Here is a 19840-nt window from a genome sequence, read left to right on the forward strand (position 1 = left end):
AACTCATGTGTACAGCACTTTGTCACCCATTTCGTGGTCATCACTTCACAGCAACCCTCTGACTTTAGAGCTGCTGAAACCCCTTTGATTTCCATGCTCAGAGAAACTGCACGACCAGTAAACAGCAGAGCTGGGTTTAACATCCCTCATACCTGTCCAGAGTCTCAGCAAGGCCCTCCACAGCACTGAGATGGCCCCGCTGCAACTAGAAACCTGTCCCATCGGGACCTAGAAACGTTCTCAGGTGCTGGGTGGGGTCATCTACCTGCGAAGCCTGGAAGCCCCGTTGGGAGGTCCCCAGCTGATGCAAGGAGTCTATGCGTGGGACTCCCGAGGGCCCCGAGAATGGACCCTGAATGACCGACAAGCCCCCTTCTGGCCTAAAGCCAAGAGGAAAGGTGGCTACCATGCAAAAGCTGGCTGGGAAAGGCCAAGCCCCCTCCCAGGCCAGGCTGCAGGCCCAACCCACATTTCCATCCTTCTTGGTCAGTCTGGGGTGGGCAGCAAGGAGCGTGGGCTCCAGGCAAGGAGGACAATCCACCAGTAGCTTGGCCATTTACGAGGACCTCCCCACCCTCACTGCCACCTTGGAATGTCCCCCACAGGACAGTCCTGACCCTGGCAAGCCTCAGGCCAGAGGGCAAGAGAGGCCCCACCTGGAATAACCACCACACAATGGAGAGGCCCGGGGAGGGTCGGCTACAGCTCCACCCAGGCCAGGTCCTCACCTCCCACATAGAGAGGGGCGTCGCTGTTTAGTGTGTAGTGTTTGCCGAAGTTGTCCATGGTCATGGGGCTGCCGCCATCGATGGAGAGATTCACCATCTGGTCAAAGGTGACCAGCTCAACTGTGTGGAACTGCCCATCGTTGATCGTCTCAGTGCTGGAAGAAGATGAAGTGCCCCCACCCCAGGGAATGGCCTTCAATTTGACCCGTCCCTGCCCGGGCACTTCCCCAGAAAGGCCTCTGGTCCAGCACCCGCTTCCCAAGAAACCAAATCTCCAAGAGAAAGGGCTGTGGGAACTCGGTGGCCTCTGACCTGGCCCCTCCTGTTCCCCTTTGGGGGACTCTTTTGGGAAAGCTGAGAAGTTTGAGGCAGGGGTTTCCAACTAATCAGCCTCCCCTCCTCACTATGGAGCCCCCGGTGAGGTGGTGGTGGGATGGGGAAGCTTGGGACCACAGCTCAGGCCCCAGATCCTCAGACCCAGTGTGGGACTGAACTCAGCGGTTTGAATGCCATTTCCACTTGGGCAGCCCAGGTCTCTGGGAGTCCTGATAACCACCTGCTCTTGGCCCAGGAGACCTCTCTGTGGCAGCAACCGCCCCCGCTCCCCAGCCCTTGAAGGCAGCTGGTGGGCAGGAGGAAGCACTACCTGTAGATGGCGGAGCTGGGGTAGCTGCCCGGGTCATAGCTGACACGCACGTGGCCTTGGTAGAGCTCCACTGCAATGTGATCGCTGTCCCCATTGTAGAGCAGGATCCCATTGTCTTCTGCCGTGGAGACCTGTGGCAATGGCACTTTCTCTCCCACCCCACCCCACGCAGCAGCAGCGCAGGCTGGCGGGTGGGGCAGGAGGACCCACCATTAAAAGAAATGCGTGCAGAACTGTCCTCCCCCGCCCGTGTGAGTGACATCGCCTTCAGTGGGTGCTGACCCAGGCTGGCAGTCCTCTCTCCCACTCCCCCTTCCCCCAACCCCACTAGAATCCCTTCCACTGCCAGTCCGGCCATGGCCAGGGGAGGACAGGTGGGCCAGCTGAGGCCTGGAAACTCTGTGCTGGGGGTATATAAGAGCTTGGGACCCAAGCCCAGAGAGAACAGCTAGAGTAGCTGTGGGGTATCCTGTTCTGTGTGCCTCAGGAAGCTGCCTTGGGACCAGGATGGAACCTACAGAAAGGACAAATTCAGAAAGAGTCTCAAATAGCTAGAACCGTGGAAGCAAGCGCTTGTCACTGGAGCCAAAGCAAAAGTTGGAGTTGTGGCCTCGGGAGAGAGATTCTGCTGTAATGATGCTGTGGGAGCCATGATGGTTTTTTCCTGCTCTGTCCCTCTTCTGGGAAAGATGCTGACCCCCTGGTCTGTAGAGCTGACACATGGGCCAGTCTGGTCCAGTCATAGTACCCTGTCCCCCCTGGACTCAGTGATTGGTCCAGGGATGGGCAAGTAGCCTGAGACAGGCCAATCAGCGACCTTCCCTGAGGTTGCTGACTGTGGTCCAACTAGAGTTGGCAGGGAGAGCCAGCAGTGGGAGAGCAGGCTAAACCGAGCCTCTCCAAGGATGTGCCCGAGGCAATGGCTGGGCAGTGTTTCCATGAGCTTTATTTTATTGAAGAGTTAAGTTAGCTGTGGTCTTGCATGTGGACAATGTGAGTGGACAGGATTTTGGAGAGGTGATCAGGTGATGGAGAGCAGAGTGAGCATGTTTGAGAGGCTAAAAGGTTCTTCTCAGAACCTTGCTTTTCTTTCCCTCAACATAATGTTGTTCTCAGTGGAATTCAAGACATGGAACGGCAAAATAAGGGAACACAGGGCTAGCTGTGGCCGTATTCCAGCCACATGGAGAAAGCCTGTCTGAAGCGTTGGAGGTTGAAGCTGAGGATTCATTGAGACAAGAGATGGTGGGAGGAGCTCCTGGTAAGTTTGATTTTCTGAATCCAGTCACCCATGAGACCACCTCCACCCCTGCCCTTTTCTGAGGCTGGTTTTGTGACCCAATAACCTTTCCAACTGTGCTTAAACTAGTTCAAGCTGAGATCTTGATACCCACATCCAAACACAGAGTCCTCCCCACTATCCTGATGGTGCTCTGACCTGAGACCAGGGTCCCCTGTTGCTCTCTGACCGGGTGCCCCGGGCACGCACCTGCAGCGTGATGTTGGCCCGCGGCCAGTTCTGCAGGTCTGTGAACTGCAGGTAGGTGTCCCGATCCACGAAGTTAACACTGAGCAGCTTCTCACATTCAGGGCCGCCAAAGCCGGGGAGGCACTGGCACACGGGCCCATTGCCCTGGTCCACACAGTTGGCCCCATTCTGACACTCAGTCCCTTCACAGGGGCTCCTGGGGGCAGGTGGTCTGGGAGAGGTCTCACAGAGCTGACCGCTGAGAGGGAAAGGACTCGGGTCAGAGACGGCAGGAGCAAGGGGGGGCGTCCCCCTTTCCCACAGTGCTGGAGAGAGACTCACTGAACATCTTGGGACACTTTAAAGCAATGGGAGATGCTCCCGATGAACACTCCCTCTGAGAACTAAGAGCCAGAGGATGCTGAGAAATCAGGTGAGAAACAAGTGTGGTCCCTGGACCAGCAGCATCAACATCACCTGAGCACTTGTCAGGGATGGAAAGCCTATTGAATCTGGTTTTTAACAAGATCCCAGGTGACTTGTGTGCACATCAGCTTTAAGAAGCACTCAGTGCTCATATGAGCAAACTTTGGTAGCAGGTTTTACTAGACCCACTTTGCAGAAAAGAAAACTGAAACTTAAGACAAAACAAAAGAGAAGACTCTGTAGCATCCAATATGCACAATAGCAAAAAAAATAAAAGTAGAAACAACACAAATGTCTTATCAACAATGAATGGACAAACAAATGTGGAATAGCCATACAGTGGAATATTATTCAGCCATTAAAAGGAATGACATTCTGATACATGCTTCCACATGGAGAACCTCTAAAACATGATGCTAAGTGAAAGCCAATCACAAAGGACCACAGATTGTTGATTCCACTTATATGAAATAGTCAGAATAAGCAAATCTATAGACACAGACATTAGTAGGTTGGTGGTTGCCTAAAGTTGAGATGGAGGAGGGTTGTGGTAACAGATAAGTATGGAGTTTCTTTGGGGTAATGAAAATCTTCTAAAATTGATTGTGGCAATGAATGCCTAACTCGGAGATTATACAAAAAAGCCACTGAATTCTACACTTTAACTGGGTGAATTATATGGTATATAAGTCATATCTCAATAAAACTGCTTTTTAAAAGAAGATACAAGCAGAACATGGGAGGTGGGTGACCAGAAGGAAGGCAGGTGCCCTGCCCTCCCAACCGCCCAGAGAGGCCGAGATGCAAAAGTAAGTGACCTTTAATGCAGGGCATGTCTTCAGGGAGCCACTGGGCAGGTAAGTGAATGGAGCGCTGCCTGGTCATCTATGCCCACCTCCTGCTCCCTCCGTCAGTCAGAGCAGGCACCCTCTGCCTGTGCCCTGAGTCACTGAGGAACTCTCCCCAGGCGAGACGGTGACTGGCACAGCGACAGTTAATGCTCCCAGGCTCTGCCCTCACTCACTCCCGCTAGTCATGCCTGGGGGCTCCTGCCAACCCCGGAGCTTACCGCTCAGAGGAGCCAGTCACCCTTGGTGCCTCCAGAGGCCGCTCACCTGTAGCCCTGAGTACAGAGGCAGGAGTAGCCATTGGCTTCGTCCACACATTGGGCGCCATTCTGGCAGCGGTGGTCCCTGCAGTCATCCTGATTCTCACTGCAGTTGTCACCTGTGTAACCTGGCGCACACTCACACCTGGGGCGGGCACAGGTGACGGACGTCAGCCTCACACGCAGCCCAGACCTCAGGCCGGAGCCTGCAGCACCCTGGGGCTGTACATGTGACAGAGAACCCCACGGTCCTGTGGGTCTGTGGGGTCCCCCAGGAAGTCACACAGAGCCCTAGATGTCAAGATGCCACCATCCGTCATGGGACCCTTTACTAGCATAGGACGAGAGCTTGTGGGGGCTGCAGGCAGGATGGGGGTGATCTGGGCTGGGAGAGTGGATACCCCATGGCTGGAGGAGACAAATGCTTGTGGAGGACCCACCCTCAGCACCAACAGCACATCCAAGGTCAACCTTCAGCCCCTTCTCAACCTGCCCAGCAGCCTGTCCCTGCCCCCAAGTGCGCGGCTCTGAGTCACATACGGCTCATCCATCCCCCTTCCCCAGCCTCCCAGCTGCACCGGCCCAGCCTCCTGGGCCTCAGTCAGGCTAGTGCTCTCCTCCCCGTGACCTTCTGGCTCCAGGCCAGTTCCCAGCCTCCCAGCTCACATCGTGGTTCGCTGCTCCCCTGAGTCAGTCCACATGTGCCAACTATTTGCCTATCAAATAGAGAGCATGCCCTCCACCCTGTTCAGTCACAACCTTGTCCAGTGTTCCCCGTCCTGCTCCCCCCATAACAAGCCACTCTGTGGTCAGATCTGTCTCCACTGGCAGCAAGCCATACCCTGCTACACTTCTCTGCCTTCACGCCTGTTGATTCTGGTACACCCTCCTCTCTCCCTGCCTCGATCCAGTCAGGCCAATAGCTCACCTCCTCCAGGAAGCTGTTGGTAAGCAACCCTTGCCAGAAACCCTTCCAAACTTGACTCCACAGCTCAACTACACAACCTGGCAAGTAAGTGTGCCTGTGTGATTTTTTAAAAACTCATTTCCAGTGTTTTTCAAGCAGTAAGAAATACCTTTCACCCAGTAAACACACACACACTCCTCTGAAACCAGTTTTATGCCACAATACAATCCTTACTATAAAAAAGGGTATGTATGATGATCTCTGATATTTTCTTTTTTGTTTGTTTGTTTTAGGTTAATCTTGGTCCACCCAACTGACCACAGTCTATTACAAGGTGGGTCTTGAGCGGCAGTCTGAAAAGTGTAACAGTAGCTATGCACCCAACCAACTCATTCATTGACATTTCACTTATCCATTCATTCAATGAATGAATGCATACTGAACACTTGCTAGGTTCCAGGTACAATGCCAGGCACAGCTGAGTGTCTGGCAGTTCCCACCTTCCTCCAAGACAGGAGGTTGAGTAACTATGTACTATACACTCACTGGGTGTTCCGTCTCTGTGTTGTGAAGGACTGTCTCGGCAGTATCTGACTGACAATGCCCAGTCCTGCTTCAGTCCAGCCTCTGAGGTCCAGTCCCTCTGAGGAGCAGGCATGCCACTTGCTCTGCCACTGCTTTTTGGTCTGCTCTGCCAAGCCCACCTGCTGGCTCAGCCAGAAGGGCAGCATCTGTCCACTATCTGGATGGAGGCTCCTGTGCAGCCCCTTGATCTAAGATCTGGGCCTCAGTGTCCCCCAGCTCTCGCTTCCTGCCCATGAGGTTCTGGCAGCTCCTACTTGGCTGAGTCCCTGAGGGACTCCATCCTCTGCCTTGGCCTGAGTGGCTGGGGTTGGGTCCCTCAGCCACAGACCTAAAGAAGCCCTACCACTGTGCTGCCCTGACAGGTGGAACAGGGTCCCAGAGTTGAGACCTGCTTGCAAAACTGCAGGTGGGAGCAACATCTGGAAAACCCATGATCTTCACATTGCAGTCTGCCGGTGACAAGTACTTCTACATAGGCCAGTAATAATGATGGTGACAACAGTCAAGGACCCCTTATCCAACCCTCCTGAGGCCAGACAGGTTTTGAAATTCGGGACTTTTTGGATTTGGGAATGGTAATACAATGTCTAATTAGTGTTAGTCGCTCAGTCATGTCTGACTCTTTGCGACTTCATGGACTGTAGCCCACCAGCCTCCTCTGTCTGTGGAATTATCCAGGCAAGAACCCTAGACTGGTTCTTGCTACCATTCCCTTCTCCAGGGGATTTTCCCAACCCAGGAATTAAACTCGGGTACCCTGCATTGCAGACAGATTTTCTTTTTTTTCTTTTACCACCTGAGCCACCAGGGAAGCCCCGATACAATGTCTCTGTGTATTATGAAACATGCCAGTTGAATCTGGGGTCACCCCTTAATTAAACATGCTCACATTCTACTGCAAACTCTACACATATTCCCTCTACATGGGATGAATGGTGACTGTAAGCAGCCTCCTATCAGTGCAGGTAAGTTTTTAATACCAAATACATTGATTGGATCAAATTTTGCTATCAAACGGTCATTTGGTTTTCAGAGTTTTGTGTATTTTGCAATTGCCAATGAGAAATTGTGGACCTTAACTAGTTATTTATTGAGTACTTTTCAAATGTCAGACATGGAGGTAAGTGCTTTCCACCGCATTGGCTTATCTAATCCTTCCAACCACCCCAGGAGGAAGCTACTGGTGCACCCAGTTTGCAGATGAGAAAGCTGAGACTCCGAGTGGTCAAGCCACCCATTCCAGGTCATGATGTAAACTCAGGTCTGTCAGACCATGAATACCACCACCCTGCCCCTGGCTCTGACTATACAGCCGAAACCAACGCACCTGACAGGTAAGGAAACAGGCTGGGGAGGGCAGAGGGGAGGTGACGGGGTGCCCCATGCCCTTCCCTGGCCCCAGAAATGGGCAACACTGACCTGGGCCCATCGGGGGTGCCCACACACTGGGACTCATGCTGACACGGGTTCAAATCTGGAGCGCAGAAGTCCACCAGCAGCTCACAGGCCCTTCCTGGGGAAAAAATGGGGGGAGCAGGAGAGAAGCTGCCCCCTGTTCTCCACCAGGCGGCCAGCCCAGCAGAAACCTCCTGCAGGCACCGAGGCAGGGTCCCAGCCTTCCTCCCATTGGGCCAGGCCTCAGGGCACTGGTCCTCAGCTCCCCACAGACCCTTGAACCCCGCCACACTTACCTGAGTACTGCAGGGGGCATTGGCAGGTGTAGTTGCCCACGCCGTCCACGCAGGTGCCCCCATTGGCACAGGCGTGCGCCACACAGTCGTCCGTGTCTACCCCGCAGGTCGGTCCTTCAAAGCCGGTGGGGCAGGAGCACCTGTGGGGAGCAGGGAGAGGTGGGTGGGCCCACAGCCAGGGTGGCAGCCTTCCCGAGGCACTGGTGTAAGCCTGTGGCCAGTAGTCAAGAGCATCAGCCCAGAGTTTCGGTCCCTGCTCTGGATCAGGCCCTTGTTAGGTGCTGAGGGTTAGAGGTGACCAAGACCAGCCCTGTGAAGGTTTTCAGAGCATCCAGGCAACAGATCACTCCGTCTAATGGGGGTGAAAACAGGGAGACTGGCAACCAAAGGAGAGACTAAGGACCAGGATGGTGCGAAACTGACGCTGGAAAAGGTGGACAAAGGGGCAGAGGTCACCTAGCTCCTCCCTGGGGGGAGTGGCCAGGGTGGGCTTCCTGGAGGAGGTGGTGAGTTAGCTAAGGACTCTGACAGGGGAGAACAGGAAGGAGAGAGAAAGCAGTGGGGGTAAAAGCCTGGGGCAGAGAGAGCCTTACAGTCCACCCTACAGCTTCCTCTATATAGTTCAGGACTTGAGGAACACATATTTCAGGGATGAGGTGAGAAGAGGGCTGGGGGGTAAGCAGGAGTCAGGTCCTGGGTATCAGTCATCTTTAAACTGGGGTACATTCCCCCCTGGGGCAACTGTGGTTTTCTAAAGGATTTGCACATCACAGAGGTCTGAGCAATTAATTTCCACATCTTCAAGTTCTGCACGAACTCCTCCCTTAACTGACCTGCCCCAGAGCTCCAGAAAGGTGCACAGGTACCTCTCCCAGCCTGAAGTCAAGGTGGGCCATGCCTGGGGCTTAAGATCCTCTGGTGCCAAATAAAGGGACAATTAGGAATATTGATGTTTTCAAAATGAAGGAACAAATGCTTTTGCAAGTCAAGAGGTTTCCAATCCTGTGCATTAAAGAGTAATTGAAGGAAGACCTCATGGAACTATCAGCTGATAGAGGATTAAAAATAAGCTTTGATGACCGATCACTCTGGGTTTTTAACGTATTAACTTGGAAGGGTTTCAAGTAATTGAGAGACATGGCTATAATAAAACTCCTAATCCCACTGGTTTATTTATGTGAATAAACATTCTAAGCATTTAGAGCTATATATATATATATACATATATATATAGAGAGAGAGAGAGAGGGCTATATATGTATTTTAAAAAGGAATAGATTGGCTGCTAAGTCCTCTGATATTCCATAATATTCATGTCTGGACATAGGAACCAGTTAGGAGAAGAAAAGGAAGCACACCCACACACAAAAGCTCCATCTATCTCATTAAGAGATACAGTCTAATAAAATGTTACTTTTATGTGTAATAATTATCAATCAAAAATTGAAAAACAGTTATGTTGTTCTAATCAGCTGTATATTATTGATCACTGTAATGATAATGCAAAAGAAACTTTCATCAGAGGTTTATGGGGTCAAGAAAGAAGTGAAAAAACTTCCCATTTAAACTTATATACCCATGTTGGTGCAGGAAGGTATGACAGGGTGCTCAAGAAAAGCCTCTCTAACATGAAAACAAATTACAGTAGAAGAAAAAGTCAGGGAGGGTGGCGGTGAGGGGAATAAAATAGAAATACTAGTTTGAGAAGAAACACAAATGACATGAGACTTGCAGCTTGTTCAAGAGGAGCTCCTTCGTGTGATTTTAAAATGATTTTTTGCTGAAGAATGAGAAAAGAGTGATTTAAAGAATGATACCTTTATTTTTAAGCATTAATAATATGCACATTAATAATATGTGCAATATCCTGGAAATGACCTTCTTTGCAATGAAAAATTAAATTTACCATGAAAAATTTTAGCTGTCACTTAATGCATGAAGTAGTTGATAATTGTAAAAAAATCTGTTTGGGGCAGCAGGTATGTGAACAAAAAGGTGTGAAGCCTGTTGCAGGGTGTGTCCTGGAATTTCATTCCCCCTGTGAGATTGCGGGGGACACCAGAGAGATCTGAAGCGGGTTAAGGGGATCTCAGCTAAGTCCCCTCTGGTAGGGCTGGGGGTGGATAACAGAGGAGACCCTTGTAAGTCTCAGCATTGGGAGGTAACTCAGGGAGGCACACCTTTCTACCAAAAGAACCCTTCCAACAACTCCCCCCAGTCTGTAGGAATGCCAAGTGTGAGGGGCTACCCCAGCTGCACCCCCTCCTCCACAGACACGCCCCCCAGTAGCCTAGCCAATGAGGTGGGGGCTTTGATGGAGCTGCTGCCAAGCCTAGAGGTCAGAGCCCATTGTAAGGATGCTGTTTCCAAGGTGACACCTGCCATGAGGTCATTTAGTGTTTTTTTTTTACATCTGGTAATTTGGGTTTGCAGAGACAGGTTGACCATTTCTGCCAGTAGACTTGACATCATTTTCTGAAGAGTCAGTTTGCTCAGCTGGCAATTTATTTTCAGCATCTAAATTCTGTGTGCTCCTCAGAAAAGCTCTGGGTATAGGAGAACTCTGGGAAGCTGGGGGGCTCGAGATGCTCTGGGGGAGCAGGGTAAGTGGGGAGCTTGCGTGGTGATGTCAGCACTGGGAGGACTTGCAGGATGAGCTGTGGAGGATCTCGGTGAGGTCCAGCCCTTCACTAAGCAGTGGGGAGCCCGTGCCCATGGTGCGACCAGAGTGACCCACGAGCTGGTGGGGGAGACCCTGGAGGGCGGGACCAGGACTTGCTCCCACCTGTGGGCAGGCTTCCCCAGCCCTTCCAGGGCTCAGGTGGAGGTTTGATCCTGAGGAGCTGGCTCAGGGCCCTCCCTTCAGACAACATTGGCCCAACAAGCGGGTGTTTGGCTTCAACTGGAGGTAAATAGAAACGATAGGCGTTTACAACGTCCCCCACTGCCTCTTGGCACTGTCACTGCACACGCCCTAGGCGACAGTTCCCAGTGCCTTTGGAGGACTCTCCTGGAACCTGGCAAGAGCAGGGAGAAGCCTGGAGCAGGAGCTCTAAGCCCAACCCTGACCCAGCCTGCTGGGTGACCTGGGCATCCCCCAGAGTCTCTGTGCTTCCACTGTCTGTGGGCATCGGGGGCTTGGCCAGTGGGGGCGAGGGGATGGTGTGTGGAGCGGCCTCTGGCTGTGAGCTGGAGTGAATGACTGCTCCCCCTGAGCCTGTCCCCCCATCTTCCAGAGCACAAGGGCCCTGGGCCATCCCATTCAGAGGAAGCAGGCACCGAGGTCGGACCCATCAACACCCTGCCCACCAGGGTCCAGTCCCGGACCCCAAGCAACTCACGTGAAGCCAGCATCCTCGCCCTCGTGCGAGCGGCAGGTCCCACCATTTCCACAGGGGCTGCTGGAACAGCTGTCCAGGGACACCTCACAGTCTCGGCCCTGGGGAGGAAGTCAGTGATCGGGGGGGACCCCAGGGAGACCCGGGGCCAGTGAGTCAGCAGGGCCAGCCAGCCCCCTCAGCGACTCAGCCTGCCTGTCCCGGGAGTTACTTGTCTACTCAGCCACGTGTCAGGCCGTGGATGACACACTCACTTGGGCTCCTGCTCTGAGCCAGGAGCTACCCTGGGCCCCGTGGGCTGGGTGACCAACAGGAGAGCCCCAAGCCTGCCGCACTGCGCCCTCGAGCAGGTCCCCCACCTCCTACCTCAGCCCCCACTCACCTTGTAGCCGCTGGGGCAGGCGCACCTGTACACCTCAAGGGGGTCGTTGTGGCAGGTGCCCTGGTTCTGGCACGGGCTGGACAAGCAGGGATCACACTTGGCCTGGACAGCCAGGGTGGGGGGACCTAAGGGAAGGGGGAACATTAGTGCAGTGGGGAGGCAGGGGGACAGGGCTGGGCAGAACGCCCGCCCCTACCCCGGCATCCTGGCGTGCAGGGACGCGTGGTGGAAGCCCTCTCCCCAAGGTTCTTGCCCCTTCCTCTGTTTCCTCTGGATCACGCTCACCCTCCTTTCACATCCACCTCGCCAGCCTCCGGACCCTCCTCTGTAAAAACAGTTAAAAACAGCCCTTGCTCATGGGGCTGGAAGGACTAAATGAGATAATCCCAAAAAAGTGCTTTGCAGGCGGGTGTTGGATAGTAAGGAGCTCCCATGTGGTGGGCTGAGCAGGAGCATCGGTGTGAGAATGTCATGGTCACTATCACAGAAATCAGCTGAGGTTTTCTCCATCCCCTCATACCCTTCCACAGCAACCACGCCAGCCCGGTCACTTGCTGCCTGGACAGCAAAGGTGGCCACTCCAGCAGAGAAGAGATCCGGCTCTGAGAGGAAGCACGCTTAGGAGAAAAAAATGTCCATTGCCTAGAACTTGTTTCTCACCAAGGCTGAACAGGGAAAGACCCTTTCCTGTCTCCTCTCTGGCCACAGGCATGACCTTCTCCAGCCCCTTCAGGACTCACTGGTGGCCCTTCCTTGAACTTGAACGTGGGTGAGGAGCCAGCAGCCAGACTGCCTGGGGCAGCCCCCTATGAGAAGCATGAGGACCTCACAAGAATAAATAGTAAGACCAGCCAGTTAAGTTAGGTTTCCACTTCAGAGGGGCTTCCCTCATAGCTCAGTTGGTAAAGAATCCGCCTGTAGCACAGGAGACCCTGGTTCAATTCCTGGGTTGGGAAGACCCCCTGGACGAAGGGATAGGCTACCCACTCTAGTATTCTTGGGCTTCCCTTGTGGCTCAGCTGGGAAAGAATCTGCCCGCAATGCGGGAGACCTGGGTTCGATCCCTGGGTTGGGAAGATCCCCTGGAGAAGGGAAAAACTACCCACCCCAGTATTCTGGTCTGGAGAATTCCTTGGACTGTATAGTCAATGGGGTTGCAAAGAGTCGAACACAACTAAGCAACTTTCACTCACTCACTCACTCTGCTCCAGACTCTTTCTAGAAGTAGAGAAACATCAGTTCTACTGAAAATGCATGAGTTTGACTAGAAGGAGAAACACTTTCTAGTAATAACTGCAGGAGAATCCTCATGGGTTACAGGTGGAGCTCTGTTTCTTGATCCGGGTGCTGGATACCTCAGTCAGTCAGTTTAGTCGCTCAGTCGTGTCCGACTCTTCGCGACCCCATGGACTGCAGCACACCAGGCTTCCCTGTCAATCACCAACTCCCAGAGCCTACTCAAACTCATGTCCCCCGTGTCAGTGATGCCATTCAACCATCTTATCCTCTGTTGTCCCCTTCTCCTCCTGCCTTCAATCTTTCCCAGAATCAGGGTCTTTTCCAGTGACTCAGTTCTTCACATCAGGTGGCCAAAGAATTAGAGTTTTAGCTTCAGCATCAGTCCTTTCAATGAATATTCAGGACTGATTTCCTTTAGGATGGACTGGTTGAATCTCCTTGCAGTCCAAGGGACTCTCAAGAGTCTTCTCCAACACCACAGTTCAAAAGCATCAATTCTTTGGCACTCAGCTTTCTTTAGAGTCCAACTCTCACATCCATACATGGCTGCTGGAAAAAACCATAGCTTTGACTATACGGACATTTGTTGGTAAAGTAATGTCTCTGCTTTTTAATATACTGTCTAGATTGGTCATAGCTTTTCTTCCAAGGAGCAAGCATCTTTTAATTTCATGGCTGCAGTCAACACCTGTAGTGGTTCTGGAGCCCAAAAAATAAAGTCTATCACTGTTTCCATTGTTTCTCCATCTATTTGCCATGAAGTCATGGGCCTGGATGCCATAATCTTAGTTTTCTGAATGTTGAGTTTTAAGCCAAGTTTTTCACTCTCCTCTTTCACTTTCATCAAGAGGCTCTTTAGTTCTTCTCTTTCTGCCCTAAGGGTGGTATCATCTTCGTATCCAAGGTTATTGATATTACTCCTGGCAATCTTGATTCCAGCTTGTGCTTCATCCAGCCCAGCATTTCACATGATGTACTCTGCATATAAGTTAAATAAGCAGGGTAACAATATACAGCCTTGACATACTCCTTTCCTGATTTGGAACCAGTCTTTTGTTCCATGTCCACTTCTAACTCTTACTTCTTGACCTGGATGAGTTCAATTTGTGAAAATTCACTGAGCCTTTCATTAACTATCTGTGTAATTTTCTGTTATGCATGCTGTATTCCAATAAAAAAAATTTTTTTTTAAGGAGCTTTCTTCCTAAATATTATTTATTTACTTTTGGCTCTGTTTTGTCTTCATTGCTACATGGGTTTTTCTCTTGTTGCAGCAAGTGGGGGCTAGCTACTCTTCCTTGCAGTGTTCAGGCTTCTCATGCAGTGGCTTCTCTTGTTGTGGAGCAGGGCTGTAGGGCCTGCAGGCTTCAGTAGTTGCGGCACGTGGGCTCAGCAATTGTGGTGTACGGGCTTGGCTGCTTTGCGGCATGTGGGATCTTCCCAGATCAAGGATCAAACCTGTGTCTCCTACATTTGCAGGCGGATTTTTTACCATTGAGTCACCAGGGAAGCCCCCAGTTAAATTTAAACACACACACACACCCCACACACAAACCTCTCATCAGTACCAGTCCCACCCCATTAAATAAACACCGAGCAAATATTTCAACATAAACTGGCCTGCTCCCAACAGCTGCCAGCCAAGCCACAGACTGGACCCTTCTGAAGTGTTGCTCCTGTGATAGCATCCTGCACACAGGTGGCCCGGGGCTCCCTCATTAACCTCCGGCTGTCAGTTTCACTTCCGCTGGTGGTCTGTGAGCTTGTGGAGGGCAGGAACCGTGTCCCACAGCCTCCAGCGCCCTTCTGCAGCTGTGCCCCTGCACACAAGCCAAGCCCGGGGCAGCCCCTCGGCCGCTGCCTTCTGCCCGGCAGGGTTCCCTTGGCCTTCAGTCAATCAGTCAATCAGTCCCCGAGCCCGTGTTTACAAAGGCCCAGGGTGAGGCACCTCCAATCACACCAGGCCCTGGATTTCTAGAGATGTCCGGAGGGTAGCAGCTGGGTCCAGTGGCTCAGGGGTTTAAGCTAATTGCTGAGCACAATTCCTACCAAAGGGAGGCCTGAGTGCCTGTACTGCTGGGAGGCTTGGAGCTTCCAGAAACACTGCTGCTATTTTTATTTTCCTTACATAACCCCAGGGAGGGATTAGAGCCCTTACAGCCTGAGATTTTCCGCCTGGCTTTTTTAAATTTTTTTTTTTTGCTTGCTGTATGTCAGGACGAGAGGGCAGTCATGCTAACAAGCAGCAGAGGCCTCATTCCTGCCACCTGTCCCCCACCCAGCCAGTCACCCAGGGACACAGAGGTGTCTGGATGTGCCCTGCCAGGGTTGATGGGGAAAGCAGGAAGTGGGGGGATGTAACCCGGTACCCGCCATCCCCTCTCGCGCTCCTGGGCTCACCTTGGCATTCAAACTTCTTGGCAGGCGTGGTGAGGAGCAGTTTGCCTTCCATGTCTGGGGGCCCAGCGCAGCGGGCAATGCCCGGTTCCTTGTAGCCTGTCTTCACCCAGCCGGACAACCAGCGCAGGTGGCAGTCACAGTACAGGGGGTTAGCACCGATGGCCCTGGGTTAGATAGCAGAGAGGAGCAGACATTACACCTTCATGGAGTTCCTCACCCACTGGGTGCCGGGTATCAGGCATTATGCCCGGAGCTGGCAAAACCCTAACAGTCCCCATTCAGTGAGCACTAACCGTGTAGCCAGGACAGATTTAAGTACTTAACACCTGTGATCTCACTCAGTCCTCATCACACCCTACTAACCCCGTTTTACATGTTGAAACTGAAGCGCAAGAGGTGAGGACACTTGCCCAAGATGCACAGAGAAAGTGGGGAGGTAGGATTTGCACTCAGGCTGTTGAGGCCAGAGCCTCTGTCGGCACCGCCTCCAGGGTGTACCAGGGAGAGACGAAACAACATTCACTGCTGTGATGAACCAGCTTCTCCCATGTTAGTGCATCTAATCCTCTCATCAGCCTCACAGTATAAGCTTTCTCTTCTCCATCTCAAAGATGTGGGAACTGAGCCTCACGTGGAATAAGTCATTTTCCTGGGGTCACACAATCAGTGAAGCACACCCCCCTGATCCAGATCTAGAGCTGTCTGACTTGAAAGCCTATATTCTTTTTTTAAAAATTAATTAATTAATTATTTGACTGCACCAGGTCTTAGTTGCGGCACGTGGGATCTAGATCCCTGACCAGGGATGGAACCCTGGCCCCCGGCATGGGGAGCAGAGTGTTAGCCACTGGACCACCAGGGAAGTCCCCTCTTTTTTTTTTTTTGTAAGCCTATACTCTTTAATTTTTCTCTTCATTTTCAATTAAACAAGTGCATAAGCACATTCTCACTGTAAATCATTTTCAGACATGGCACACAACAGTCTCACTTTAAACGACATTGTGAATGTCCTCAATACCACTAAATTGTATTCATTAAAATGGTTAATTTTATATTCCTTGAATTTCACCTTGATTTTTTAAAAAGGCACATTCCTATGTTACTGATGGGAATGCAAGATGGCAGAACTCCAACTGAGGGGGATTGCCTGATATCTATCTAGTCAGCAATGCAGTTGCCTTTTGACCCAGTAACTCTGTTTCTGGCACATCTCACAGATCTGTGCCTGCACAAGTGTGTAAAGGCATCTGTGCAATGGTACTGAACTCAGCACTGTTTGTGAAAGAAAGACCGGAAGCCTCCCGTGTTCATGAGTGGGGGAGTGGTTAAGGAAACTACAACACATCCACATTACAAAAAAGTCCACTGTCCCTGCCAACCACAGGACCCATGGTCACATGGGCATCATACTCCATATGTAGCCTTCCAGTCCTTTCCCATATTTACACATACAATTGGTTCTTCATGAGAAGAGATCATATCCATCCAGCACACATAGTTACTGAGCAGCCTGCTTCTTGTCACTAACAGCATGCCTTGGAGACCTCTCCAGGTCAGCTATATGGATCCACCTCATTTTATCAAACTGCTTCAGAGCATCCCAAAGAATGGACACTTCATAGCTTTCACTGCCAGACACTCCAGTTGTTTCCAGCGGCAGTGAACACTTTGTCCATGCCTCTCTGCAAGGAGAGAGCATTTCTCTAGAACAGATGCCTAGAAGGAGGATTCATGTTGCAGAGGAAGTGCACGTAAAATGTTCACAGTGAGGTGAAAGTGAAAGTCGCTCAGTCCTGTCCAACTCTTTGGGACCCCATGGACTACACAGTCCATGGAATTCTCCAGGCCAGAATACTGGAGTAGGTAGCTTTTCCCTTCTCCAGGGGATCTTCCCAACCCAGGGATCAAATCCAGGTCTCCTGCATTGCAGGCAGATTTTTTTTTACCAGCTGAGCCACAAGGGAAGCCCAAGAATACTGGAGTGGGTAGCCTATCCCTTCTCCAGGGGATCTTCCCACCCCAGGATTTGAACCAGGATCTCCTGCATTGCAGGCAGATTCTTTACCAACTGAGCTAACTGGGAAGCCCAAAATGTTCACAGTCAGTCTCCAAAAAAGGTTGTAACGACTTACACTTGCCGGCAGGGTGAGGGTGTGCCTGCTCCCTCTCATTCCCACCCCGACACTGACACTGTGCACTGCCAACCTCTTAGGCTTTGACCAGGCTGGTGGGTAAGCTCATAACCTTCTCACTAAACCACAGTGAGAGATTCAGAGATGAACAAGACATGGATCTGGGGAAACAAAGGTTGCCAGTGGTCTTTGAGCCAGCAAATAGAAAAACCAGAGCCTCGTATCTGAAGTTCATTTGTATCAGCATTATTGTGAAAACATAAGGCTATATAATGTTCATGAGAATGAGCACATTTATTAAGTACCAAATGGACGCATTGTCATTTTCCGCCTGTGTCTGGGCAACGCAGAGGAAGCAGTTCCCCTGGCGACGTGTTGGGTCTGATAAAAGCAGCAGCAACTCTGAGCAGGAATTCCCCCAAATACACAGCTGATGACGGCCCATCTTATAAAGCAGGCTCAACAGTCTTGGGCTCCGGCCCCTGGCGCAGCTGCTCACTGCCCGGGTGACCTTGAGCGGCTCACTTAACATCTCTGGGGCTCACTTTATGATTCGATAAAGAGCCTGCAATCTGGAAGGGGGAGAAAGACAAGCACATCGAGCCTGAAATGGGCGCCAAGGGAATAACGTAGCTTGGAAAATGAAAGCCAGTTCAGCCTCGACGTGTATTTCATCTTTTCTGTCCTGATTTGCTGACAGCATCCATCCTGGCTAATGGGACAGGGCAACACCTTCCTCTTTTCCCTGAACACTGCCAGGGCTTCTCAGAGGTAGAGGAAGTTCAGACGCTTCGATTTTTTGAAGCTCCATTGTGTTAAAAAAGAAAATAAAGAGTGAAGTAAGCCAGAAAGATAAACACCAATACAGTATACTAACGCATATATATGGAATTTTAAAAGATGGTAACGTTAACCCTATGCAGGACAGAAAAAAGAGTCACAGATGTATAGAACAGACTTTTGGACTCTGTGGGAGAAGGTGAGGGTGGAATGATCTGAGAGAATAGCACTGAAACATGTATATCATCAAGTGTGAAACAGATCGCCAGCCCAGGTTGGATGCATGAGACAAGTCTTCAGGGCTGGTGCACTGGGAAGACCCAGAGGGATGGGATGGGGAGGGAGGTGGGAGGGGGGATCAGGATGGGGAACACATGTAAATTCATGGCTGATTCATGTCAATGTATGGCAAAAGCCACTACAATACTGTAAGGTAATTAGCCTCCAACTAATAAAAATAAATGAAAAAAAAGAAAAGAAAAGAAAGACTTAGAAATATAACAGGAATACCAAACAGTGGTATATTTAAAACACCTATATTCACCAGACTGATATTTTTAACATAGTATGAGGTAATGTAATTATGTTATTTAAAAGATAAATATAGAATTTATTGAAAGTATTTTTGTAGCACACTGCAGGAGTGTGTTCTGCTAATGAGCCATGAGTAGAGAATTTATTCTGAAGGGCTTCTTCTCTCAGTCTTATAACTCATTTAGAGAAAAAGTCCAGAAGACTAAATCTAAAGCTGTTGTGAATGTGGAGGCCCTTGACACATCTTAGGATGTCACAATTCCCAATTCCTGAATAAATCCTCCCCATAAATGGCAACAAAGTCACGCTCTTTCCAATTCTTCATACATATATATATATATTTATATATATATAATTTTCTATTTTTTATTTTCTATTTTTATATATATTATTCTCTATTATATATATACAATATAGAGATAATCAAAGCTACCAAAGTCACATACAAAGCTATTGAAAATTAGGCATTCTGGCTTGACCAATACGTTTTACTTGTCGGTATACAGAGCAGATGGCGAGCAACTCCTGATTTCAACATTTCAAGCTTTTGTTTCTCCAAACACTACTTTTTTTCTGACTACTTTATTAGTTCGAGTAGTTCACTTTCACCTGGAGTCCATTTTTCCCGATAAAATGACTGAACTCCCAGGGCATGGACAGTCACAGGCCCTGCTGAGACCAGGGGTGGGGACAGCCAGGCCACTCATCAATCCAAAAGGACTGTGGAGTCAGGTTCATCCCCCGACAAAAGTATAAATAACCCTGTGTTGTTGATCTTTGGTATAACTCGGAAATAGTTGAAACAGTAGCTATTTCATCTGTTTGTGCCAAGGCCCGCTGGGCTTCTTCTATTAACATAACCAAGATAGAAATAGACCTCCTACGACAGTGGTGCCAACTATAGAGTTTAGCATATACTAAAACTTCAAAATCTCTTCACCTGAGCTATTTCTCCTCCCAGGCAATTTATTCATGTGCATCCTTCTACTGGAATGAAGCTCCCTGAGAGAAGGTGTCACCATTCCCACATGGTGCCAGCAGGACCCCCCATTTGCCAAATGAACCCCTGCCTATAAGCAGGAGAAATGCACAAACCTCAGCATGAAAGCAAAATAAACTAAAAAATAAAGGAATCATCTACCACTCCATAAATGTAACTAACTTAATTTTCATTCATTCCTTTCTAGCTCTTGTGCTCATGTGTGTATATGTATATGTATATATATACATAACTGAAATCAGAGTATATCATCCTCTTTATTCTGCATTTTTATCAAATAATAAAGTACAGTGTCATAAATATTATAACTAACTACTTGTTATTTTGTCATATGGACATCCCATGATTTACCTAATCATTTCATATTCACTTTTCACAACGAATTTTTAATGAACTCAGAAGTCTAGTGTTTCCGCAGGCAGCAGATTAGGGGCAACAAAATGCCAGATTATAGACATGAAGGATGACATGGGGAA

General features: G+C 50.1%; 1 protein-coding gene across 1 annotated transcript in view; it reads right to left on the bottom strand.

The window, feature by feature from the left end:
* The window catches only part of SLIT1 (slit guidance ligand 1), a 163912-nt gene that overhangs the window by 2918 nt on the left and 141154 nt on the right, over positions 1-19840 (bottom strand). Inside the window, exons 26-34 of the mRNA XM_065920057.1 lie at positions 14919-15082; positions 11280-11404; positions 10901-10998; positions 7556-7699; positions 7288-7377; positions 4384-4521; positions 2864-3101; positions 1375-1505; positions 729-883 (exon numbers count right to left, since the gene is read on the bottom strand). Coding sequence (XP_065776129.1) covers positions 729-883; positions 1375-1505; positions 2864-3101; positions 4384-4521; positions 7288-7377; positions 7556-7699; positions 10901-10998; positions 11280-11404; positions 14919-15082 — 1283 coding nt within the window. The remainder of the gene's footprint in view (positions 1-728; positions 884-1374; positions 1506-2863; positions 3102-4383; positions 4522-7287; positions 7378-7555; positions 7700-10900; positions 10999-11279; positions 11405-14918; positions 15083-19840) is intronic.

The sequence above is a fragment of the Muntiacus reevesi genome, chromosome 2 (assembly GCF_963930625.1).
Source record: "Muntiacus reevesi chromosome 2, mMunRee1.1, whole genome shotgun sequence".
In the NCBI taxonomy this organism is placed as follows: domain Eukaryota; kingdom Metazoa; phylum Chordata; class Mammalia; order Artiodactyla; family Cervidae; genus Muntiacus; species Muntiacus reevesi.